Source organism: Oncorhynchus mykiss, chromosome 12 (genome assembly GCF_057628025.1).
Source record: "Oncorhynchus mykiss isolate SJ-2025 chromosome 12, ASM5762802v1, whole genome shotgun sequence".
Classification (NCBI taxonomy): Eukaryota; Metazoa; Chordata; class Actinopteri; order Salmoniformes; family Salmonidae; genus Oncorhynchus; species Oncorhynchus mykiss.
Genome location: NC_143033.1, coordinates 4,909,164 through 4,935,670, shown reverse-complemented (window position 1 = coordinate 4,935,670; position 26,507 = coordinate 4,909,164). Strand labels below are relative to the sequence as shown.

Here is a 26,507-nt window from a genome sequence, read left to right as displayed (position 1 = left end):
GATAACAAAACTAAATTGACAATACAACTGTTTGTTATGATAGCTGGACAGAAGGTCAAATAGAAAACAAGGTCTCTGTCAACTTCCTTATCAATTAAACATTACATTTTTAGTAATTAGCCACATGACAACCTGCTGTTAGGAAATTCATGATTGAGTGAGACAGAATCTCAGGACAATTTTAGAAGAGGGCTCCTTAGAGAAGAACACATGTACAGTATTGATGTGTCCACTTGTCTATCCATGGGGGGGGGGGGGGGGGGTATCCTTCAACATCTCTGATTAACTTATGTAAACTAGCTACTAGAGTTTTATCTTGTCTGGTTGTTAGAAATCCTGATAGCTAATCGTCTACCCTTGTTAATAAGGTACTTAACATAGTTAAACAGCTGGCTATATGACTACTGCTTGAGGACGATGACAGAGTTTGATGACAGCGTTTTAAACTCTGTCATCATCCTCAAGCAGTAGTCATATAGCCAGCAGTTTAACTATGCTTGTTACCTTAACTAGAATAGACAATTAGTTAACGTTAGTAATCAGTTATCAGTATTTTAACAACCAGACAAGAGTTGTGTGTGTATATATATATATATATATATATATATATATATATATATATATAGGTAACGCGTTGGCTACCATAACTTTCCTAGGTTTGGTAGACTCGATTTTAGCGCTAGCTAAAGCTACATTTCGTCTACAAGCGTTCATCAAACCGAGATAATCAATGTATACGTACCCATGTCAAAAGGCTCTCGCACAGTTCAACTCGATCCACAGAATCCAAGGTACTCATCGTACTGTAGGTAACAGGTCCAGTTAATCCACGTTGATCGCCCTTCTTTATCTGAAAATGGCCAGCCAGCTATCGAGATAAAAAAAAAATCAACAAGACTGACACGTTTGATCAACTGGATAACCAAAACGAGGAATTATTATTTGTAAAAAGCTAACTGATTGGTTTTCCCGACAGGACGGATACGGTCCCACGCTGTTTTCACTTGCATTAATGCATACAACGTCAAAAGTAAATGTTATTTAATCATAAACAGAGACGTTAAGACACATCTACCGGTCGGTCACCCCTTCTGTCAAGCTTTTTCCAACCAGCTGGGATGGTCGTCACTAGTTACCCCGGCCACAAAGTCCTCTACTCTGCCTATTTCTACAATTTATCTTCTTAAAATCAGATTTTAAACCTAACATTAACCACGTTGATAAGCCTTACCCTTAATTAAGACCAAAAAGCTCATTTTTGTTTTCAGACATTTTTTAATTTTTATTATGATATAACAAATGTTGACTTTGTGGCTGTGTTATCTACTGCAAACCAAAAAAAGATACCACTCTGAATTCGGGGAAACATCGAGCCTGACTAGGATCAACCATCTTTATCAACGTTAGTTAGTCCAGAATACCTCTAAAGAAATCAAAATAATCATAAGCATATGTGAAGAAGTACAAAAAAATATTGACTGATTTATTCCATGAAAATGTGAATAAATATATTAGGTTGAATTTAGAGCAGGCAGTAATTGGGACGCCATTTAGAGGAAGGCTGGAAAAAGACCTTTCTAAGAATGCGGAAGTGGAGCAGTCAATTCCAATGGATCTTTCTTATTGTACTTCAGTGCAATGGACAGGTAACCATAACCTTCAGCATACTGCTAACATTTAGCCTAACCTTAATTATGACCAAAAAACACATTTTTATTTTCAAGTGTTGACTTCGTGGCTTTGCTTTCTAGTGGAAACCCAATGGATAGGGTGATACATTTAGCTTGTAAACATGAACATACCTGACTTTATATAGCCCCTTTTCGTTCTTATTATCTGCATTGGCTATAGTTTAGTAGTACGACAGATATAGCCTAAGTCATATTTATCTATAAACTCTGGCTCTGCGTTCTGTGGCTAGCTAATAGTAACGGTTTTTAAAAAACGTATTTTATTTATTTATTTCACCTTTATTTAACCAGGTAGGCTAGTTTAGAACAAGTTCTCATTTTCAACTGCGACCTGGCCAAGATAAAGCAAAGCAGTGCGACACAAACAACAACACAGAGTTACACATAAACAAACATACAGTCAATAACACAATAGAAACGTTACCTCACTATAGCTAGCTAGATTGGGGGAGTTTGGGCTGGAAGTGACTCATATTTACTCTCTCTGTTCTAAACCAGTTCTATAGGATATGATTAAGTGGAATGGATGGAAACAATGAATGTGGCGAGGTGGACTATTTGCTGCAAGATGAAGACTCACTCATAGAAGGAGTCAGCAACCCGGTCTTGTTTGTGGTCGTTCTCAGTGTCACGTTCCTGTGTGGACTGGTAACTCTGCTCTGCAGGTCTAGTAATTCTTGACATTCTTATGGGAATAAATGGTGTTGTGATGTTTTTTTTGTAACCAATTATATAAAAAAAAGTGAATTACTTAAATCAAACATGTATTTTGTTTTCAACTGATATACCAATGAATGTTGTAGTTGGCGTGTATCTGAACCTGAATGTTTTTTATTTATTTATTCTACACATCTCTACCTGCAGAAATGAGCAGTATAACATCCACCCAGAGAACCAGGAACATGTCCGTGCCGTTCGGCAACAGCTACAGTCCGAATCTCAGGTGTGAACATCTGCCTCTGTAACTGTTCCTTTGTACTTTCTGGGTCATGTTCATTAGGCACCAAATGGAAGACAATGTACTGATACAAAGAGGGACTATCCAGACTAGTTTAATCCATTTCAAAACGTTTTTATATTGTGTGTGTCCTAATGAACCGGACCCTGGTATTGTATCTCATTAGGTTCTCATCCATGAAAGTATCATACCACATCCCTGGCTTTCTCTGTCCCTCAGGAAGCTGAACCAGCCGAACCCAGGCGACAGTTCTATACAGACATGACCTGTCCAGTGTGTCTACAGCAGGCCGTGCTGCCTGTGGAAACCAACTGTGGCCACCTCTTCTGTGGTAAGTGTGGCTGTCGCACTCGACTGATAGAAACAAGGAATCAGAACCAGGGTCCATAGCAGAGTGTGTGAGCGGAGCGAGGAGGGCGCCCAATTTGACTGGAGCGAGATTTCCAAAGGCTGGAGGTCGGCCTCTTCGCCCGCTCCAGTTTTACTCCAGTAGCGCTCACTTCAGGAGCACTTTACTTTACTGACTTTGTCCCCATGGGGAAATGTTGTTGCAGTGTCATGTACACGTTTAAAGTGGCGTTTAAATAACTAAACAAAATTGACAATACAACTTTCATAACAGTTACATACCAATAAAAAGAGACTACCCTGCTGGCCTTACTGAGTCTATAGGAACATTAGCCTGCTGGTCTTACTGAGTCTATAGGAACATTAGCCTGCTGGTCTTACTGAGTCTATAGGAACATTAGCCTGCTGGTCTTACTGAGTCTATAGGAACATTAGCCTGCTGGTCTTACTGAGTCTATAGGAACATTAGCCTGCTGGTCTTACTGAGTCTATAGGAACATTAGCCTGCTGTCCTTACTGAGTCTATAGGAACATTAGCCTGCTGTCCTTACTGAGTCTATAGGAACATTAGCCTGCTGGTCTTACTGAGTCTATAGGAACATTAGCCTGCTGGTCTTACTGAGTCTATAGGAACATTAGCCTGCTGTCCTTACTGAGTCTATAGGAACATTAGCCTGCTGTCCTTACTGAGTCTATAGGAACATTAGCCTGCTGTCCTTACTGAGTCTATAGGAACATTAGCCTGCTGTCCTTACTGAGTCTATAGGAACATTAGCCTGCTGGCCTTACTGAGTCTATAGGAACATTAGCCTGCTGGCCTTACTGAGTCTATAGGAACCGAGTCGATAGGAACATACGCCCAAGCTATTTAGGAGGGATATCACACCTGGCACAAATGATTGTCTAGTTGTGTTTTTCCTGCTGAGGGGTGCCCTATACCTGCGCCCAGAGGGGAGTAGTTCAAAGTCTTTGAACTCTGATGCTGTACCTGCTTTAAGTTACAGTTTTACTGTGAACACTGAGGCTGTACCTGCTTTAAGTTACAGTTTTAACAGTGGACGAGTAGGCTACTGTGGCTTTTTGATCATAATGTAGGCCTACCAGAGTGGCCTGCAATCAAAAACAATGGATAAATGTATCCCATAACATTTTACCATGGAAATAGCTGTTCTTTCATTCATCCTCCCATGAGTGACACTGAGCCAATCACGGCGCAACTAGAGAAAATTACTCTGTTTTCGCTGGCTGCCCCTCCTCCACCACAGAAAGCACTGAGCTAGGCTCAAATCAAATCAAATTTATTTATATAGCCCTTCGTACATCAGCTGATATCTCAAAGTGCTGTACAGAAACCCAGCCTAAAACCCCAAACAGCAAGCAATGCAGGTGTAGAAGCACGGTGGCTAGGAAAAACTCCCTAGAAAGGCCAAAACCTAGGAAGAAACCTAGAGAGGAACCAGGCTATCTGGGGTGGCCAGTCCTCTTCTGGCTGTGCCGGGTGGAGATTATAACAGAACATGGCCAAGATGTTCAAAAATTCATAAATGACCAGCATGGTCGAAAATAATAAGGCAGAACAGTTTAAACTGGAGCAGCAGCACGGTCAGGTGGACTGGGGACAGCAAGGAGTCATCATGTCAGGTAGTCCTGGGGCATGGTCCTAGGGCTCAGGTCCTCCGAGAGAGAGAGAGAGAGAAAGGAGAGAATTAGAGAACGCACACTTAGATTCACACAGGACACCGAATAGGACAGGAGAAGTACTCCAGATATAACAAACTGACCCTAGCCCCCCGACACATAAACTACTGCAGCATAAATACTGGAGGCTGAGACAGGATGGGTCAGAAGACACTGTGGCCCCATCCGAGGACACCCCCGGACAGGGCCAAACAGGAAGGATATAACCCCACCCACTTTGCCAAAGCACAGCCCCCACACCACTAGAGGGATATCTTCAACCACCAACTTACCATCCTGAGACAAGGCCGAGTATAGCCCACAAAGACCTCCGCCACGGCACAACCCAGGGGGGGGGGGGGGGGGGGGGGTGCCAACCCAGACAGGATGACCACATCAGTGAATCAACCCACTCAGGTGACGCACCCCCTCCAGGGACGGCATGAGAGAGCCCCAGTAAGCCAGTGACTCAGCCCCTGTAATAGGGTTAGAGGCAGAGAATCCCAGTGGAAAGAGGGGAACCGGCCAGGCAGAGACAGCAAGGGCGGTTCGTTGCTCTAGAGCCTTTCCGTTCACCTTCCCACTCCTGGGTCAGACTACACTCAATCATATGACCCACTGAAGAGATGAGTCTTCAGTAGAGACTTAAAGGTTGAGACCGAGTTTACGTCTCTGACATGGGTAGGCAGACCGTTTCATAAAAATGGAGCTCTATAGGAGAAAGCCCTGCCTCCAGCTGTTTGCTTAGAAATTCTAGGGACAATTAGGAGGCCTGCGTCTTGTGACCGTAGCGTACGTGTAGGTATGTACGGCAGGACCAAATCAGAGAGATAGGTAGGAGCAAGCCCATGTAATGCTTTGTAGGTTAGCAGTAAAACCTTGAAATGAGCCCTTGCTTTGACAGGAAGCCAATGTAGAGAGGATGGCACTGGAGTAATATGATCAAATTTGTTGGTTCTAGTCAGGATTCTAGCAGCCGTATTTAGCACTAACTGAAGTTTATTTAGTGCTTTATCCGGGTAGCCGGAAAGTAGAGCGTTGCAGTAGTCTAACCTAGAAGTGACAAAAGCATGGATTAATTTTTCTGCATCATTTTTGGACAGAAAGTTTCAGATTTTTGCAATGTTACGTAGATGGAAAAAAGCTGTCCTTGAAATGGTCTTGATATGTTCTTCAAAAGAGAGATCAGGGTCCAGAGTAACGCCGAGGTCCTTCACAGTTTTATTTGAGACGACTGTACAACCATTAAGATTAATTGTCAGATTCAACAGAAGATCTCTTTGTTTCTTGGGACCTAGAACAAGCATCTCTGTTTTGTCCGAGTTTAAAAGTAGAAAGTTTGCAGCCATCCACTTCCTTATGTCTGAAACACATGCTTCTAGCAAGGGCAATTTTGGGGCTTCACCATGTTTCATTGAAATGTACAGCGTGTGTCATCCGCATAGCAGTAAAAATTAACATTATGTTTTCGAATGACATCCCCAAGAGGTAAAATATATATAGTGAAAACAATAGTGGTCCTAAAACAGAACCTTGAGGAACACCGAAATTTACAGTTGATTTGTCAGAGGACAAACCATTCACAGAGACAAACTGATATCTTTCCGACAGATAAGATCTAAACCAGGCCAGAACTTGTCCGTGTAGACCAATTTGGGTTTCCAATCTCTCCAAAAGAATGTGGTGATCGATGGTATCAAAAGCAGTACTAAGGTCTAGGAGCACGAGGACAGATGCAGAGCCTCGGTCCAATGCCATTAAAATGTAATTTACCACCTTCACAAGTGCCGTCTCAGTGCTATGATGGGGTCTAAAACCAGACTGAAGCATTTCGTATACATTGTTTGTCTTCAGGAAGGCAGTGAGTTGTTGCGCAACAGCCTTTTCTAAAATTTTTGAGAGGAATGGAAGATTCAATATAGGCCGATATTTTCTTGGTCAAGGTTTGGCTTTTTCAAGAGAGGCTTTATTACTGCCACTTTTAGTGAGTTTGGTACACATCCGGTCTGTACCAAACACCTGCATTTTGGACCGGCTTTATTAACTAAAGGAATTTGTTCAATTTTTTTATTTTACGTTGTTTGCAAACTGATATGTAGCACAAATTTAATGTAAAAATAACATGCAAAATAGTCCAATTATAAATTAGATTTTTTTTTTTTTATAATCATGAGTGCTCACAGTAACCTTTTCCTGGTGTTAATTAACATAATTTTCATTCAAATGAGTTTGTTTCAATAATTTGTTTTCAAACCAAATGGTAGGTTCATGTAGGTTCATCACAAAAATCGATGGGTGTTGGTTAAGTTGTGATTTTATATATATATATATAGCTCCTGATTGCCCCAGCGGTCTAAAGGCACTGCATCTCAGTGCTAGAGGGGTCACTACAGACCCTGGTTCGATCCCGGCTGTATCACAACCGGCCATGATCGGAAGTCCCATAGGGCAGCGCACAATTGGCCCAGCGTCGTCCGGGTTAGGGGAGGGTTTGGCTGGGGTAGGCCGTCATTGTAAATAAGAATTTGTTCTTAACTGACTTGCCTGGTCAAATAAACAAAAATAACATTTTTTTTTTCCTGGAGAGGTTGGAAAGGACGTGGACCGCAGTGTGCAAGCAGAGCTCCATGAGCAAGGGGTTTCTGACCTCTCAACTCTGCTCACATACTCTAGGCCAGGCCTCTCCAACCCTGTTCCTGGAGAGCTACCATCATGTAGGTTTTAACTCCAACCCTGTTCCTGGAGAGATACCATCCTGTAGGTTTTAACTCCAACCCTGTTCCTGGAGAGCTACCATCATGTAGGTTTTAACTCCAACCGTGTTCCCGGAGAGATACCATCCTGTAGGTTTTCACTCCAACCCTATTCTAGCACACCTGATTCTAATAATTATCTGGTTGATAACCTGAACCAGGTTAGTTACAACTGGGGTTGAAAGGAAAACCTACAGGAGGGTAACTCTCCGGGGACATGCTTGGACAGCCCTGCTCTAGGCCATACGAACAAGGAATTAGAACCAGGCCAACTATTGAATGATTAAGCTATTGGATAGATCCATCTGGATTTGATCAAGTTTTCCTTTATTTCTTGTAGGTTCTTGTATAATTGCGTATTGGAGATATGGGACATGGTTCGGTGCGATCAATTGTCCCATCTGCAGACAAATGGTGAGACTAAATGCTGCCTCCAACTTTCCCTACTTTCAACACATGTATTATCACACACACTTAGTAATACAATTGATCCACACATTGTTGAAAACAAAACAGTACCTTTTACTATTCTTTTGTGTTTCTCTTTTGGATGCTGAAATAAAAAAAAATAGCAGTTCCAACAGATGGGTTGTAGCGCAGTTGTTCTCACCATACATTTCTCTCCTATGTGAACAGGTGACCCTGTTGTTCCCGCTCTTCCACGAACAAGTGTCCCCTCAGCAGGTACAGGATGGAACGGTTGAACCGCTCCTCATCCTCCGGGATCTCGGCGACTACAACCGCAGGTTCTCCGGACAACCCAGATCTGTGAGTTTAATTTGTCACGTTGAGTATTTTCTCTCATGCACTTAGAGAGAATTGTTATCACTGGATAGACTGAGAGAGAGTCTATACCAAATTGCAAACTGATTTTATTCATTAAATTAAAATCATAGTCACTCACTCCCCATTCTGTGCCGTGATGTCATAATTAACCATTACTATGGTTACGGTAGCCTGGTCCCAGATATGATTTACCATCTCACTAAACTGTATTTACGTACCAATGACCATAGGAGTTGGCAAGACGGCACAAACAGATCTGGGACCAGGCTAGGTAATGACCATAGGAGTTGGCAAGACTGCACAAACAGATCTGGGACCAGGCTAGGTAATGACCATAGGAGTTGGCAAGACTGCACAAACAGATCTGGGATCAGGCTAGGTAATGACCATAGGAGTTGGCAAGACAGCACAAACAGATCTGGGACCAGGCTAGGTAATGACCATAGGAGTTGGCAAGACGGCACAAACAGATCTGGGACCAGGCTAGGTAATGACCATAGGAGTTGGCAAGACGGCACAAACAGATCTGGGACCAGGCTAGGTAATGACCATAGGAGTTGGCAAGACTGCACAAACAGATCTGGGACCAGGCTAGGTAATGACCATAGGAGTTGGCAAGACAGCACAAACAGATCTGGGACCAGGCTAGGTAATGATCATAGGAGTTGGCAAGACTGCACAAACAGATCTGGGACCAGGCTAGGTAATGACCATAGCAGTTGGCAAGACAGCACAAACAGATCTGGGACCAGGCTAGGTAATGACCATAGGAGTTGGCAAGACAGCACAAACAGATCTGGGACCAGGCTAGGTAATGATCATAGGAGTTGGCAAGACTGCACAAACAGATCTGGGACCAGGCTAGGTAATGATCATAGGAGTTGGCAAGACTGCACAAACAGATCTGGGACCAGGCTAGGTAATGATCATAGGAGTTGGCAAGACTGCACAAACAGATCTGGGACCAGGCTAGGTAATGACCATAGCAGTTGGCAAGACAGCACAAACAGATCTGGGACCAGGCTAGGTAATGACCATAGGAGTTGGCAAGACAGCACAAACAGATCTGGGACCAGGCTAGGTAATGATCATAGGAGTTGGCAAGACTGCACAAACAGATCTGGGACCAGGCTAGGTAATGATCATAGGAGTTGGCAAGACTGCACAAACAGATCTGGGACCACGCTAGGTAATGATCATAGGAGTTGGCAAGACAGCACAAACAGATCTGGGACCAAGCTAGGTAATGACCATTGGAGTTGGCAAAACTGCACAAACAGATCTGGGACCAGGCTAGGTAACGACCATAGGAGTTGGCAAGACAGCACAAACAGATCTGGGACCAGGCTAGGTAATGACCATAGGAGTTGGCAAGACAGCACAAACAGATCTGGGACCAGGCTAGGTAATGATCATAGGAGTTGGCAAGACAGCACAAACAGATCTGGGACCAGGCTAGGCAATGACCATAGGAGTTGGCAAGACAGCACAAACAGATCTGGGACCAGGCTAGGTAATGACCATAGGAGTTGGCAAGACAACACAAACAGATCTGGGACCAGGCTAGGTAATGATCATAGGAGTTGGCAAGACAGCACAAACAGATCTGGGACCAGGCTAGGTAATGACCATAGGAGTTGGCAAGACAGCACAAACAGATCTGGGACCAGGCTAGGTAATGATCATTGGAGTTGGCAAGACAGCACAAACAGATCTGGGACCAGGCTAGGTAATGACCATAGGAGTTGGCAAGACAACACAAACAGATCTGGGACCAGGCTAGGTAATGACCATAGGAGTTGGCAAGACAACACAAACAGATCTGGGACCAGGCTAGGTAATGATCATAGGAGTTGGCAAGACAGCACAAACAGATCTGGGACCAGGCTAGGTAATGACCATAGGAGTTGGCAAGACAGCACAAACAGATCTGGGACCAGGCTAGGTAATGACCATAGGAGTTGGCAAGACAGCACAAACAGATCTGGGACCAGGCTAGGGAATGACCATAGGAGTTGGCAAGACAGCACAAACAGATCTGGGACCAGGCTAGGTAATGACCATAGGAGTTGGCAAGACAGCACAAACAGATCTGGGACCAGGCTAGGTAATGACCATAGGAGTTGGCAAGACTGCACAAACAGATCTGGGACCAGGCTAGGTAATGACCATAGGAGTTGGCAAGACAGCACAAACAGATCTGGGACCAGGCTAGGTAATGACCATAGGAGTTGGCAAGACAGCACAAACAGATCTGGAACCAGGCTAGGCAATGACCATAGGAGTTGGCAAGACAGCACAAACAGATCTGGGACCAGGCTAGGTAATGACCATAGGAGTTGGCAAGACAGCACAAACAGATCTGGGACCAGGCTAGGTAATGATCATAGGAGTTGGCAAGACTGCACAAACAGATCTGGGACCAGGCTAGGTAATGATCATAGGAGTTGGCAAGACTGCACAAACAGATCTGGGACCAGGCTAGGTAATGATCATAGGAGTTGGCAAGACTGCACAAACAGATCTGGGACCAGGCTAGGTAATGACCATAGCAGTTGGCAAGACAGCACAAACAGATCTGGGACCAGGCTAGGTAATGACCATAGGAGTTGGCAAGACAGCACAAACAGATCTGGGACCAGGCTAGGTAATGATCATAGGAGTTGGCAAGACTGCACAAACAGATCTGGGACCAGGCTAGGTAATGATCATAGGAGTTGGCAAGACTGCACAAACAGATCTGGGACCACGCTAGGTAATGATCATAGGAGTTGGCAAGACAGCACAAACAGATCTGGGACCAAGCTAGGTAATGACCATTGGAGTTGGCAAAACTGCACAAACAGATCTGGGACCAGGCTAGGTAACGACCATAGGAGTTGGCAAGACAGCACAAACAGATCTGGGACCAGGCTAGGTAATGACCATAGGAGTTGGCAAGACAGCACAAACAGATCTGGGACCAGGCTAGGTAATGATCATAGGAGTTGGCAAGACAGCACAAACAGATCTGGGACCAGGCTAGGCAATGACCATAGGAGTTGGCAAGACAGCACAAACAGATCTGGGACCAGGCTAGGTAATGACCATAGGAGTTGGCAAGACAACACAAACAGATCTGGGACCAGGCTAGGTAATGATCATAGGAGTTGGCAAGACAGCACAAACAGATCTGGGACCAGGCTAGGTAATGACCATAGGAGTTGGCAAGACAGCACAAACAGATCTGGGACCAGGCTAGGTAATGATCATTGGAGTTGGCAAGACAGCACAAACAGATCTGGGACCAGGCTAGGTAATGACCATAGGAGTTGGCAAGACAACACAAACAGATCTGGGACCAGGCTAGGTAATGATCATAGGAGTTGGCAAGACAGCACAAACAGATCTGGGACCAGGCTAGGTAATGACCATAGGAGTTGGCAAGACAACACAAACAGATCTGGGACCAGGCTAGGTAATGATCATAGGAGTTGGCAAGACAGCACAAACAGATCTGGGACCAGGCTAGGTAATGACCATAGGAGTTGGCAAGACAGCACAAACAGATCTGGGACCAGGCTAGGTAATGACCATAGGAGTTGGCAAGACAGCACAAACAGATCTGGGACCAGGCTAGGGAATGACCATAGGAGTTGGCAAGACAGCACAAACAGATCTGGGACCAGGCTAGGTAATGACCATAGGAGTTGGCAAGACAGCACAAACAGATCTGGGACCAGGCTAGGTAATGACCATAGGAGTTGGCAAGACTGCACAAACAGATCTGGGACCAGGCTAGGTAATGACCATAGGAGTTGGCAAGACAGCACAAACAGATCTGGGACCAGGCTAGGTAATGACCATAGGAGTTGGCAAGACAGCACAAACAGATCTGGAACCAGGCTAGGCAATGACCATAGGAGTTGGCAAGACAGCACAAACAGATCTGGGACCAGGCTAGGTAATGACCATAGGAGTTGGCAAGACAGCACAAACAGATCTGGGACCAGGCTATATGTTACTGCTTAAACACAAACATGTTTAACTCCACTGCTCTCCCTGCTGTCAGCTGATGGACCGGCTGCGTGACGTCCCCACGTTGCTACGCCACCTCTTCAGGGAGATGTTCTCCGTAGGGGGCCTGTTCTGGATGTTCCGGATCCGTGTCCTGCTGTGTCTGATCGGGGCTCTGACCTACCTGATCTCCCCTCTGGACTTCATCCCCGAGGCTCTGTTCGGTGTTCTAGGCTTCCTGGATGACTTCTTCATCATCTTGCTTCTGTTCATCTATATCTCTATCATGTATAGAGAGGTGGTGACCCAGAGACTGGCAGGGTGATGGAGAGAGGTGGTGACCCAGAGACTGGCAGGGTGATGGAGAGAGGTGGTGACCCAGAGACTGGCAGGGTGATGGAGAGAGGTGGTGACCCAGAGACTGGCAGGGTGATGGAGAGAGGTGGTGACCCAGAGACTGGCAGGGTGATGGAGAGAGGTGGTGACCCAGAGACTGGCAGGGTGATGAAGAGAGGTGGTGAAGAGAGGTGGTGACCCAGAGACTGGCAGGGTGATGGAGAGAGGTGGTGACCCAGAGACTGGCAGGGGGATGGAGAGAGGTGGTGACCCAGAGACTGGCAGGGTGATGAAGAGAGGTGGTGACCCAGAGACTGGCAGGGTGATGAAGAGAGGTGGAAGAGAGGTGGTGACCCAGAGACTGGCAGGGTGATGGAGAGAGGTGGTGACCCAGAGACTGGCAGGGGGATGGAGAGAGGTGGTGACCCAGAGACTGGCAGGGTGATGAAGAGAGGTGGTGACCCAGAGACTGGCAGGGTGATGAAGAGAGGTGGTGACCCAGAGACTGGCAGGGTGATGGAGAGAGGTGGTGACCCAGAGACTGGCAGGGTGATGGAGAGAGGTGGTGACCCAGAGACTGGCAGGGTGATGAAGAGAGTTGGTGACCCAGAGACTGGCAGGGTGATGAAGAGAGGTGGTGGACCCAGAGACTGGCAGGGTGATGGAGAGAGGTGGTGGACCCAGAGACTGGCAGGGTGATGAAGAGAGGTGGTGACCCAGAGACTGGCAGGGTGATGAAGAGAGGTGGAAGAGAGGTGGTGACCCAGAGACTGGCAGGGTGATGAAGAGAGGTGGTGGACCCCCATTCAATTCAAACTTCATTGTCCGCTCGACTGCACAGAAATGGATTGTTCAGGACTATATTAGACACAATGCCAGGACCCGTGTCCTATAATCGATTAGTTTCAGGTCAAAGGCCCTCGGTGAGGAGGGTGCTCCGTGTCTGTTTCTTTGGACTGGGAGTTCCACCATGCAAAAGAGTGGGGACTAGTTAATGTGTCTGCTGGCATCAAAAGGTTGAGAGTCCTAAAGTTAATATTCAGACAAGTCATAATGTCTGCTTGTTTTATCAGTTGAGATGTAATATTTTGAATCTGAAAGTGTGTGTGTTTTTTAAATGATTTGTATTATTATTTTAGGAATTGGCTAATTACCAAGCTGCTGCTGGATTCCATCTAGTCTTTGTATAAATACCCTGTAGCATGACTGTGGCATGTAAAAAGAGACTGTTATCTCATCATCTTATGTGTAAGGATTAATAATGTGAAATAATATTTATTATTATTATTATTATTATTATTATTATTATTAATGAGGAAAGAAAACCGTGGACTTATGTTAACAAAAATAATGACATTTGTTACAGATTAAAATGATTGCGTCTATTTTAGTTTAAGGGCTAGACTTCAAGAAATGTAAGAACATTTTTTTTTTTTAAACGCTACAACCCACATTCCTATTGAGTTCCAACCCCAGACTCCCTCCCCCCCCCCCCCCCCCTGGCATTCCTATTGAGTTCCAACCCCAGACTCCCCCCCCCCCCCCCCCCCCCCTGGCATTCCTATTGAGTTCCAACCACAGACTCCCCCCCCCCGGCATTCCTATTGAGTTCCAACCCCAGACTCCCCCCCCCCCCCTGGCATTCCTATTGAGTTCCAACCCCAGACTCCCCCCCCCTGGCATTCCTATTGAGTTCCAACCCCAGACTCCCCCCCCCCCCCCCCCCTGGCATTCCTATTGAGTTCCAGCCCCAGACTCCCCCCCCTCCTGGCATTCCTATTGAGTTCCAACCCCAGACCCCCCCCGGCATTCCTATTGCGTTCCAACCCCAGACCCCCCCTGGCATTCCTATTGAGTTCCAACCCCAGACCCCCCCCCCCCCCCACACAAACACATACCTCATGTCATTGGATTTCAAGTTAATAAACTCAGCAAAAAAAATGTTGTCTCACTGTCAAATGCGTTTATTTTCATCAAACTTGTGTAAATATTTGTATGAACATAAAAAGATTCAACAACTGAGACATAAACTGAACAAGTTCCACAGACATGTGACTAACAGAAATGGAATAATGTGTCCCTGAACAAAGGGGGGTCAAAATCAAAAGTAACAGTCAGTATCTGGTGTGGCCACCAGCTGCATTAAGTACTGCAGTGCATCTCCTCCTCATGGACTGCACCAGATTTGCCAGTTCTTACTGTGAGATGTTACCTCACTCTTCCACCAAGGCACCTGCAGGTTCCCGGACATTTCTGGGGGGAATGGCCCAAGCCCTCACCCTCTGATCCAACAGCTCTCAGATGTGCTCAATGGGATTGGGATCCGGGCTCTTCACTGGCCAGGCACAACACTGACAATCCTGTCTTGCAGGAAATCACGCACAGAACGTGATTTTTGCCAGTCCTGTCTGGTCCAGCGATGTTGTTGCCGGTGATGTCTGGTGAGAACCTGCCTTACAACAGGCCTACAAGCCCTCAGTCCAGCCTCTCTCAGCCTATTGCGGACAGTCTGAGCACTGATGGAGGGATTGTTTACTCCCTCCATCAGGTACAGAATGGCAACAACTGCCATCCTGCACCTGTCCCGCAGGTATGATGTTCGGATGTACCGATCCTGTGCAGGTATTGTTACACTTGGTCTGCCACTGCGAGGACGATCAGTTGTCCGTCCTGTCTCCCTGTAGGCGTCTCACAGTTGGGACATTGCAATTTATTTCCCTGGCCACATCTGCAGTCCAGATGCCTCCTTGCAGCATGCCTACGGCACATGCACGCCAATGAGCAGTGACCCTGGGCATCTTCCTTTGGTGTTATCGTCTTAACGACCGTTCCGCAGGTGCATGTTCATTAATTGTTTATGGTTCATTGAACAAGCATGTTTAAACCTTTTACAATGAAGATCTGTGAAGTCATTTTGTATTTTTACGAATTATCTTTGAAAGACACGGTCCTGAAAAAGGAATGTTTATATATTTGTTTTGCTGAGTTTGTTTGTGGCCCTGGGCAAACCTCGGGTTCATGGTTGACGTGAGAAGTTCTGGCAGAGAGATAAAACTAGTGTCTGGGCATTTGTCCTGACATATTTAATTATGAATTAGGTTGAACAATGGTTCATGAGGATTCTAGCCTGGGGTACCAGTCTGTTTCTGCCTTGTTGTTTGGCATGACAATGCGTGGCATGAAGGCACGAATAGATCTTGTACCAGGCTATGAGTTTACTGGTTCTTATGAAATGGCACTAGTGATGTTACTGTCAGAATAAAGAACCATATGATGAGGTAACTGTTTACAAATTCCACTGACATTGATAGTTCAGCAAGTCAAATGTTATTTGTCCCCTGAAAGATATAAAAATAAAAAATAAAGTGAAATAGTAATGAGGAATAAAAACGCAAATGAATAACGAATAACGATGAGTAAAAATAACATGGCTATATACAGTGAGTACCAGGTAATAACATGGCTATATACAGGGAGTACCAGGTAATAACATGGCTATATACAGGGAGTACCAGGTAATAACATGGTTATATACAGGGAGGTAATAACATGGCTATATACAGGGAGGTAATAACATGGCTATATACAGGGAGTACCAGGTAATAGCATGGCTATATACAGGAAGTACCAGGTAATAACATGGCTATATACAGGGAGTAACAGGTAATAACATGGCCATATACAGGGAGGTAATAACATGGCTATATACAGGGAGTACCAGGTAATAACATGGCTATATACAGGGAGGTAATAACATGGCTATATACAGGGAGTACCAGGTAATAACATGGCTATATACAGGGAGGTAATAACATGGCTATATACAGGGAGTACCAGGTAATAACATGGTTATATACAGGGAGTACCAGGTAATAACATGGCAATATACAGGGAGTACCAGGTAATAACATGGCAATATACAAGGAGTACCAGGTAATAACATGGCTATATACAGGGAGTACCAGGTAAGAACATGGCTATATACAGGGAGTACCAGGTAATAACATGGTTATATACAGGGTGTACCAGGTAATAACATGGCCATATACAGGGAGTACCAGGTAATAACATGGTTATATACAGGGAGTACCAGGTAATAACATGGCTATATACAGGGAGTACCAGGTAATAACATGGCTATATACAGGGAGTACCAGGTAATAGCATGGTTATATACAGGGAGTACCAGGTAATAACATGGCTATATACAGGGAGGTAATAACATGGCTATATACAGGGAGTACCAGGTAATAACATGGTTATATACAGGGAGTACCAGGTAATAACATGGCAATATACAGGGGGTACCAGGTAATAACATGGCAATATACAGGGAGTACCAGGTAATAACATGGTTATATACAGGGGGTACCAGGTAATAACATGGTTATATACAGGGAGTACCAGGTAATAACATGGCTATATACAGGGAGGTAATAACATGGCTATATACAGGGAGTACCAGATAATAACATGGCTATATACAGGAAGTACCAGGTAATAACATGGTTATATACAGGGAGTACCAGGTAATAACATGGTTATATACAGGGAGTACCAGGTAATAACATGGCTATATACAGGAAGTACCAGGTAATAACATGGCTATATACAGGGGGTACCAGGTAATAACATGGCTATATACAGGGGGTACCAGGTAATAACATGGCTATATACAGGGAGTACCAGGTAATAACATGGCTATATACAGGGGTACCAGGTAATAACATGGTTATATACAGGGAGTACCAGGTAATAACATGGCTATATTCAGGGAGGTAATAACATGGCTATATACAGGGGTACCAGGTAATAACATGGTTATATACAGGGAGTACCAGGTAATAACATGGCTATATACAGGGAGTACCAGGTAATAACATGGCTATATACAGGATGTACCAGGTAATAACATGGCTATATACAGGGAGTACCAGGTAATAACATGGCTATATACAGGGAGTACCAGGTAATAACATGGCTATATACAGGGAGTACCAGGTAATAACATGGCTATATACAGGGGTGCCAGGTAATAACATGGCTATATACAGGGAGTACCATGTAATAACATGGTTATATACAGGGAGTACCAGGTAATAACATGGCTATATACAGGGAGTACCAGGTAATAACATGGCTACATCTAGGGGGTACCAGGTAATAACATGGCAATATACAGGGAGTACCAGGTAATAACATGGTTATATACAGGGAGTACCAGGTAATAACATGGCTATATACAGGGAGTACCAGGTAATAACATGGTTATATTCAGGAAGTACCAGGTAATAACATGGCTATATACAGGGAGTACCAGGTAATAACATGGCTATATACAGGGAGTACCAGGTAATAACATGGCTATATCTAGGGGGTACCAGGTAATAACATGGTTATATACAGGGAGTACCAGGTAATAACATGGTTATATACAGGGAGTACCAGGTAATAACATGGTTATATACAGGGAGTACCAGGTAATAACATGGCTATATACAGGGAGTACCAGGTAATAACATGGCTATATACAGGGGGTACCAGGTAATAACATGGCTATATACAGGGAGTACCAGGTAATAACATGGTTATATTCAGGAAGTACCAGGTAATAACATGGCTATATACAGGGAGTACCAGTACTCAGTCAATGTGTAGTGGTACCAGGTAATTGAGGTAGATACGGTATGTACATATAGGTTTTGATACTGCTAAAGCACTCTTATGTAGTACCCCTGTACTGCTCCGGATTTTGAACGACCGTTTAAATTTGAGGTAGATGCTCGTGCCAGAGGTGCTGTTCTACTGCAGCAGGACAAGAGTGGACCATCCTGTTTGTTATTTTTCACAAACATTTTAACACATGTCAGGCTAACTATGCAACCCAGAAGCTCTAGCTTTGTTGTTAGCGCTGCAATACTTGGAAGTAAACATTGGTTCCAGTGATAGTATATTTTTATTTATCAATTATTTTACCAGGTAAGTTGACTGAGGACACGTTCTCTTTTACAGCAACGACCTGGGGAATAGTTACAGGGGAGAGGAGGAGGGGGGTGGATGAATGAGCCAATTGTAAACTGGGGATTATTAGGTGACCGTGATGGTTTGAGGGTCAGATTGGGAATTTAGCCAGGACACCGGGGTTAACACCCCTACTCTTACCATAAGTGCCATGGGATCTTTAATGACCTCAGAGAGTCAGGACACCAGGGTTAACACCCCTACTCTTACGATAAGTGCCATGGGATCTTTAATGACCTCAGACAGTCAGGACACCCATTTAACATCCCATCCGAAAGACGGCACCCTACACAGGGCAGTGTCCCCAATCACTGCCCTGGGGCATTGGGATATTTTTTTAGACCAGAGGATAGAGGGCCTCCTACTGGCCCTCCAACACCACTTCCAGCAGCATCTCATCTCCCATCAAGGGACTGGCCCTGCTTAGCTTCAGAAGCAAGCCAGCAGTGGTATGCAGGGTGGCATGCTGCTGGCATATACTGACCATAACCCCTCAGTGTTTCTCCACCGGATGTACAACCAGAACCAGCGCCTTCTGCGTTGGCCGATTACTGTGCAGAATTATAATTTGGAGATCTGCCATAAAAAGGGTTCTGAAAATGTATTGACAGATTCTTTGTCTCATGTTTTTAAAAATGTATGATTTTTGTGTGTCTCGTTAGGTTCCATTTACTTGTTAGTATTCGTTGTAAATACTTTGGTCTCCAGCCTTATCGGGTTGGGAGTGTCACCGATACAGGTGTCCTGTGTGTATTTGTTGGACCATGTTGGTCCACATTAATTCCTCAGTAATGTGGACCGCGTTAATTCCTCAGTAATGTGGACCATGTTAATTCCTCAGTAATGTGGACCGCGTTAATTCCTCAGTAATGTGGACCATGTTAATTCCTCAGTAATGTGGACCATGTTAATTCCTCAGTAATGTGGACCACGTAAATTCCTCAGTAATGTGGACCACGTTAATTCCTCAGTAATGTGGACCGCGTTAATTCCTCAGTAATGTGGACCGCGTTAATTCCTCAGTAATGTGGACCGCGTTAATTCCTCAGTAATGTGGACCGCGTTAATTCCTCAGTAATGTGGACCATGTTAATTCCTAAGTAATGTGGACCATGTTAATTCCTCAGTAATGTGGACCGCGTTAATTCCTCAGTAATGTGGACCATGTTAATTCCTCAGTAATGTGGAACATGTTAATTCCTCAGTAATGTGGACCGCGTTAATTCCTCAGTAATGTGGACCATGTTAATTCCTCAGTAATGTGGACCATGTTAATTCCTCAGTAATGTGGACCACGTAAATTCCTCAGTAATGTGGACCACGTTAATTCCTCAGTAATGTGGACCGCGTTAATTCCTCAGTAATGTGGACCGCGTTAATTCCTCAGTAATGTGGACCGCGTTAATTCCTCAGTAATGTGGACCGCGTTAATTCCTCAGTAATGTGGACCATGTTAATTCCTCAGTAATGTGGACCATGTTAATTCCTCAGTAATGTGGACCGCGTTAATTCCTCAGTAATGTGGACCATGTTAATTCCTCTGTAATTTGGACCGCGTTAATTCCTCTGTAATGTGGACCGCGTTAATTCCTCAGTAATGTGGACCGCGTTAATTCCTCAGTAATGTGGACCATGTTAATTCCTCAGTAATGTGGACCGCGTTAATTCCTCAGTAATATGGACCATGTTAATTCCTCTGTAATTTGGACCGCGTTAATTCCTCGGTAATGTGGACCGCGTTAATTCCTCGATAATGTGGACATCGAGGAACTTGAAGCTCTCGATCCCCTTCACTACATCAAGGTTTCTTTAATCTGTTTTTTTATACTCTCTTACAACTGTTATCGATGGACTGGTTTGCTGGAAACGTTGGAAGAACGACGCACAAGCTTCAATGGGGCAGAAGGCTGTGAATCTGTATGGCCAGGCAGCTAGCAACAATGACAATGTGGGGGGGATCCAAGCTTCAATGGGGCAGAAGGCTGTGAATCTGTATGGCCAGGCAGCTAGCAACAATGACAATGTGGGGGGGATCCAAGCTTCAATGGGGCAGAAGGCTGTGAATCTGTATGGCCAGGCAGCTAGCAACAATGACAATGTGGGGGGGATCCAAGCTTCAATGGGGCAGAAGGCTGTGAATCTGTATGGCCAGGCAGCTAGCAACAATGACAATGTGGGGGGGATCCAAGCTTCAATGGGGCAGAAGGCTGTGAATCTGTATGGCCAGGCAGCTAGCAACAATGACAATGTGGGGGGGATCCAAGCTTCAATGGGGCAGAAGGCTGTGAATCTGTATGGCCAGGCAGCTAGCAACAATGACAATGTGGGGGGGATCCAAGCTTCAATGGGGCAGAAGGCTGTGAATCTGTATGGCCAGGCAGCTAGCAACAATGACAATGTGGGTGGGGGGGGGGGAAATCCTAGGTGGCTTGTTTTCAGCTTGTTTCATCTTGTTCTTCATACCATGTCTTGTTGTGACTGATATCAGGTCTATGTTAATATGACTAAAAATCGCTAGCTAGCTAACCGACAACTGTAACAATGTATTTGACGAAACAAGTGCTCATTTGTGCAAATGTATTTATGTTTTCAATAAATATTTCTGCCGAAATATAGTTTACAAGTTATCAACCATCTCTAAGCCAATCCTGTCTGTTTTGCCCCATAGTTGCGCACTCACCTGTTTGGTTGCTAAACAACCAAACCGTCTATAACAACCAAACCGTCTATACCATTCCCAGACACAGATTAAAACTAGTCCTAGACTAAAATGCAATTTCAATTGAGATTCTTTGTTAAACATTCTTTTTAGTCCAGGTGCTTAATCTGTGTCTGGTAAACTGGCCCCTGGAGTTCCTGGTTATTGTTATGGGAAGGGTCCCGGATCGAAGAGCCAGACAATGCTGTGCCTCAACAACAGCAGCAACATATTTTTCGGCCTCATAAAATGTCTCATTAAAATGTATTAAGCTCTTATCGTTATGTACCTCTTTTTAAGGGTTTTCTGGAGAATATTTACCTCTTTTTATGGGGGTGTCGTCATGTGTGTCCGTCCGTCTGTCTGGCCGGAACCTGAACCAACTGCCACCACTTCCACCTCCGGGGGAAGTGTGTGTGTGTGTGTGTGTGTGTACACTGTATATCTGGGCCCAGCCAGGCCATTCATGTTTCAAGGGCAGAGCAGATTACAATAACCTCTTATCCTCCTATAGTATTATCAGATCTGTTGTTCAGTGTGAAGTATTCTGGGTAGGTTCTAAGAAACGAGGAGAGAATTAAAATTGTATACAGTACAACTATTGACCCTGAAGGGACACATTGACACAAAAGGGGAATAGTGTATTCAATGAACTGCTATGTTTATCATCATGAGAAGAAGCACACTTAACTTTCCTTATCTATGTTCATACAAATAACTTGTACCATTTAATAGCTAGAACAGCCAGAAGAGGACTGGTCACCCCTCAGAGCCTGGTTCCTCTCTAGGTTTCTTCCTGGGTTTTGGCCTTTCTAGGGAGTTTTTCCTAGCCACCGTGCTTCAACACCTGCATTGCTTGCTGTTTGGGGTTTTAGGCTGGGGGTTTCTGTACTGCACTTTGAGACATCAGCTGATGTAAGAAGGGCTTTTATAAATAAATTTGATAATAAGAGTATGACAAAGTATCCTCAAGTCAAATGATGATCTAATGATACTGTTGTAATTGTATTTGAACACCAGGTGGCAGCATAGCCCAATTTAAAAGACGAGACCAGACAGGCGTTTCAAATAGCTGCATTCTATTCTTTCCGATGGCCCTGTTTCCTCAGCTTAGAGTTGTGCTTTCTGCTTTAAGCTGAGTGATATTATAATTTATTTTCCCATGTTCACACAACTGACTGGAATCCTGCGTTATATCCTCCCTCTACATTTAAGCTAATAAAAATAAGTGTATCACTGAAGATGGGGGGGGGGGGGGGGGTACATGGGACCCTCCATGAACCTGTGACCTCAAATCAAATCCAATTTTATTTGTCACATACACATGGTTAGCAGATGTTATTGGTCACATACACATGGTTAGCAGATGTTATTGGTCACATACACATGGTTAGCAGATGTTATTGGTCACATACACATGGTTAGCAGATGTTAATGGTCACATACACATGGTTAGCAGATGTTATTGGTCACATACACATGGTTAGCAGATGTTAATGGTCACATACACATGGTTAGCAGATGTTATTGGTCACATACACATGGTTAGCAGATGTTATTGGTCACATACACATGGTTAGCAGATGTTAATGCGAGTGTAGCGAAATGCTTGTGCTTTTAGTTCCGACCGTGCAGTAATAACCAACCAAGTAATCTAACCTAACAATTTCACAACAACTACCTTATACACACAAGTATAAAGGAATGAATAAGAATATGTACATATAAATATATGGATGAGCGATGGCCGAACGGCATAGGCAAAATGCAGTAGATAGTATAGAGTACAGTATATACATATGAGATGAGTAATGTAGGGTATGTAAACATTATATTAAGTGGCATTGTTTAAAGTGACTAGTGAATAATTAAAGTGGCTAGATTTGAGTCAGTGTGTAGGCAGCAGCCACTCAATGTTAGTGATGACTGTTTAACAGTCTGATGGCCTTGTGACCTGCACCTGACCTCTGTAACCCCAGAATGCAGAATGAACCGTGTTCCTGTTACACCCCCCCCCCTTTCCTGGTAGTCACAAAGTGGCGAATGAAGGTGTGGAGGAGAGGTGTCTTCAAATCCAACTTTTATTCTGTCCTTGATTTAATTCCCTCATGATTCCACCAGCTTTAGGCACGAGGACATGGCATCTACTTTTTTTCTTATTTTTTCGATAGAAAAACATTCTCCTGCACTGTAATTTACTAATTGATAAGAGCTATTGATAAGAGCTAGGTACATGAGTAATCCGTTTGGATAAAAGGATGGTAAATATAAACTAGTTTTTTTCTAGATCTATTTGACCTTTATGATCGCTGGAGACAAATGTGAAACCAGTCATATGGCTGCAAACTGATGCGTATCAACATTTCACAGTAAACACCATCAGTTATACCCACGTACATATTTATAACTGTCACTTTTGGTGTTAGTTTACTTACATTTTGCATCATTCCATTACATCGTTAGTTTACCTTTCCTCTGTCTCGTTCCTGTGTTTGTTCCTGAGGATCGCTAGCGGACAGTGGATGATATTAGGACAACGCGTTACAAGTTGCGTAATAATCTGGCACATGTAGCCTGTTGGAATCATTATGGAACGCAGACGGTACGTAGCAGTTTAAACCTGGAGCCTGGCGCACGGTTCACGATGACCGGACTGTTGTCAGCTGAAATGTGACAGGTTCTAAAACAATCTAAAACAATTGTCATTTATACCTACAATTCCCTTATCCAAACGGATTACTCATTTACCAAGCTCTCAATAGCTCTTATCAATTTTGTAAAACACAGTGCGTGGAGAATAGTGTTATGTCTATGCAGATGCTTTTTCCACTTTGAAACGGGCAGTTTCTCCCGACTTTATTCATGGATTCTTTCTCACGTAAAGGTGGTGGAATGAGGGAATTAAGTCAAAGTTAGAATCTGTAGACACACCTTAATTTCTTTGTTCTCTGCCACAAACAAATAGTTGATGAATATAATGCTATTCTCGTGTTTAAATTCAAGGTCAGATTAGACGTAGAGAAGAAAAGTGCATAAAGGGAATTACAGTGCCTTCAGAATGTATCCACACCCCATCACTTTATCCACATTTTGTTGTGATTAAATCGAGATGTTGTGTCACTGGCCTACATAAAATACCCCATAATGTCAAAGTGGAATTATGTCTTTTTTTTTTAAATGCTTCCAAATTAATAAAAAATGAAAAGCTGAAATGTCTTAAGTCAATTAGTATTCAACCCTTTTGTTATGACAAGGCTAAATAAGCTCAGGAGTAAACATTTACTTAACAAGTCACATAATAAGTTCCATGGACTCACTCTGTGTGCAATAATAGTATTTCACAGGATTTTTGAATAACTACCTCATCTCTGTACCCCCCACACATACAATTATCTGTAAAGTCCCTCGGCGAACTTAAAACCACAAAGACCAGGGAGGTTTTCCAATGTCTCACAAAGAAGAGCAGCTATTGGTAGATGGTGGTGGGTGGGGGGGGGGGGGGGGGGGGAGAAGACATTGAATAAGTATGAATAAGTATGAATAAGCATGGTAAAGTTATTAATTACACTTTGGATGGTGTTTTAATACACCCAGTCTCTACAAAGATACAGGCATCCATCCTAACTCAGTTGCCAGAGAGGAAGGAAACCACTCAGGTATTATGACGCCAATGGTGACTTTAAAACAGTTACAAAATGTGTTTGTGATAGAACTGATGATGGATAAATAACACTGTAGTTACTCTACAATACTAACCTAATTGACATAGTGAAAAGAAGGAAGCCTATACAGAATAAAAATATTCAACAACACGCATCCTGTTTGCAACAAGGCACTAAAGTAAAATTTCAAAAAATGTGGCAAAGAAATGAACTTTATTTCCTGAATACAAAGCATTATGTTTGGGGCAAATCCAACACATCACTTATACAACTGTTCATATTTTCTGGCATGGTGGTGGCTGCATCATGTTATGGGTATGCTTCTTATCAGCAAGGACTAGGGAGTTTTTATTAGGATAAAAAGAAACGGAATAGATCTAAGCACAGGCAAAATCCTAGCTTTCCAACAGACAATGTTAGACAAATTCACCTTTCAGCAGGACAATGTAAAATATACAGTACACTGGAGTAAATGACCAAAATGACATTGAATGTTCCTGACTGGCTAGTTACAGTTTGGACTTAAATCTGTTTGAAAATTGATGGCTAGACTTGAAAATAGCTGCCTAGCAATGATCAACATCAAACTAGACAGAGCTTGAAGAATTTTTTAAAAAGAATAATGTGCAAATATTCTATAATCCAGGTGTGCAAAACTCGGAGTCTTACCCAGAGAGACGCACAGCTGTAAACGCTGCCAAAGATGATTCTAGCATGTATTGACTCAGGGGGTGTGATTACTTATGTAAATGAGATACATATTTCATTTATAATAAATGTACTGAAATAAAAAAAATAAAAAACATGTTTTCACTTTGTCGTTATGTTGTATTGTGTGTAGATGGGTGAGAGAAAAAATATGGAATTCAGGCTGTAACACAACAAATTGGAATAAGTCGAGGGGTATGAATACTTTCTGAAGGAACATTCCATTAACGCTCTCTTACCTTGGATTTGGAATTCCCCCCTACCACCACACAAAGTGTTATTGAAGTGTGTAATGAATTATCCTTCATTTCTATATCCGTTTAACCACATCTACTAAAAAACTGAGAGAGGAAATCACTCGGTATACATCTTAAATTGACTATGAACAGTTACTCAGAAAATGTGCTGGTTGGCTGTGACAAATAACTGTCACATCTTAGCCCTGCCTCAGTAGCATCTACCATCCCTGTGTTAAACAAGCATGGGCCGTTAGTCATCGTCAGAAAGCTAGCACGTATTCACACGCACACACATACCCACACACACGCAAACAGTTACCGAATGTCAGCTAGACTGTCTTCTGTCCAATCCAACAGTGTGTGCCCGATTTACACAATTTGGCATCATTATATTGGATACGATCACAGTTCCACCTGGTTCCATGTCCCTATAGAAAACCACTATATGTGAAACCTTGTTGAAAACTAATCCTATTGATTTCCCACACAAAGAAGGCATACAATCAGTAAAATATTCTGCCAAACAAACATCAGATTGAGAAGATATTAAATAAATAAATGTCCAGTCCTACATATTGTTGTTGATTTGATTTATATTGTAGATAGTATGAAATGATACCAGGCCAAAACATAT

The 26,507-nt window shown here is 43.6% G+C and overlaps 2 protein-coding genes across 2 annotated transcripts in view; one reads left to right on the top strand and one right to left on the bottom strand.

Moving 5' to 3' along the window:
* hook3 (hook microtubule tethering protein 3) overlaps positions 1-1,316 on the bottom strand; it is a 61,735-nt gene extending 60,419 nt beyond the window's left edge. The window contains exon 1 of the mRNA XM_090191567.1: positions 743-1,316. Coding sequence (XP_090047693.1) covers positions 743-799 — 57 coding nt within the window. The 5' untranslated portion in view covers positions 800-1,316. The remainder of the gene's footprint in view (positions 1-742) is intronic.
* Positions 1,317-1,566: 250 nt separating this feature from the next.
* Positions 1,567-13,964, top strand: rnf170 (ring finger protein 170). The gene is made up of 7 exons (XM_036936766.2): positions 1,567-1,646; positions 2,190-2,356; positions 2,556-2,634; positions 2,869-2,980; positions 7,768-7,841; positions 8,064-8,195; positions 12,265-13,964. Exons 2-7 carry the CDS (start codon positions 2,214-2,216, stop codon positions 12,532-12,534), a joined length of 810 nt encoding a protein of 269 aa, XP_036792661.2. The 5' UTR covers positions 1,567-1,646; positions 2,190-2,213; the 3' UTR covers positions 12,535-13,964.
* Positions 13,965-26,507: the final 12,543 nt, after the last annotated feature.

Coding starts and splice junctions, on each gene's coding strand:
- rnf170 (XM_036936766.2), top strand. CDS start 2,214: ATGGATGGAAACAATGAATGTGGCGAGGTGGACTATTTGCTGCAAGAT. Junction 2,357..2,555: donor CTGGTAACTCTGCTCTGCAG/GTCTAGTAATTC, acceptor CTCTACCTGCAG/AAATGAGCAGTATAACATCC. Junction 2,635..2,868: donor AGCTACAGTCCGAATCTCAG/GTGTGAACATCT, acceptor TCTGTCCCTCAG/GAAGCTGAACCAGCCGAACC.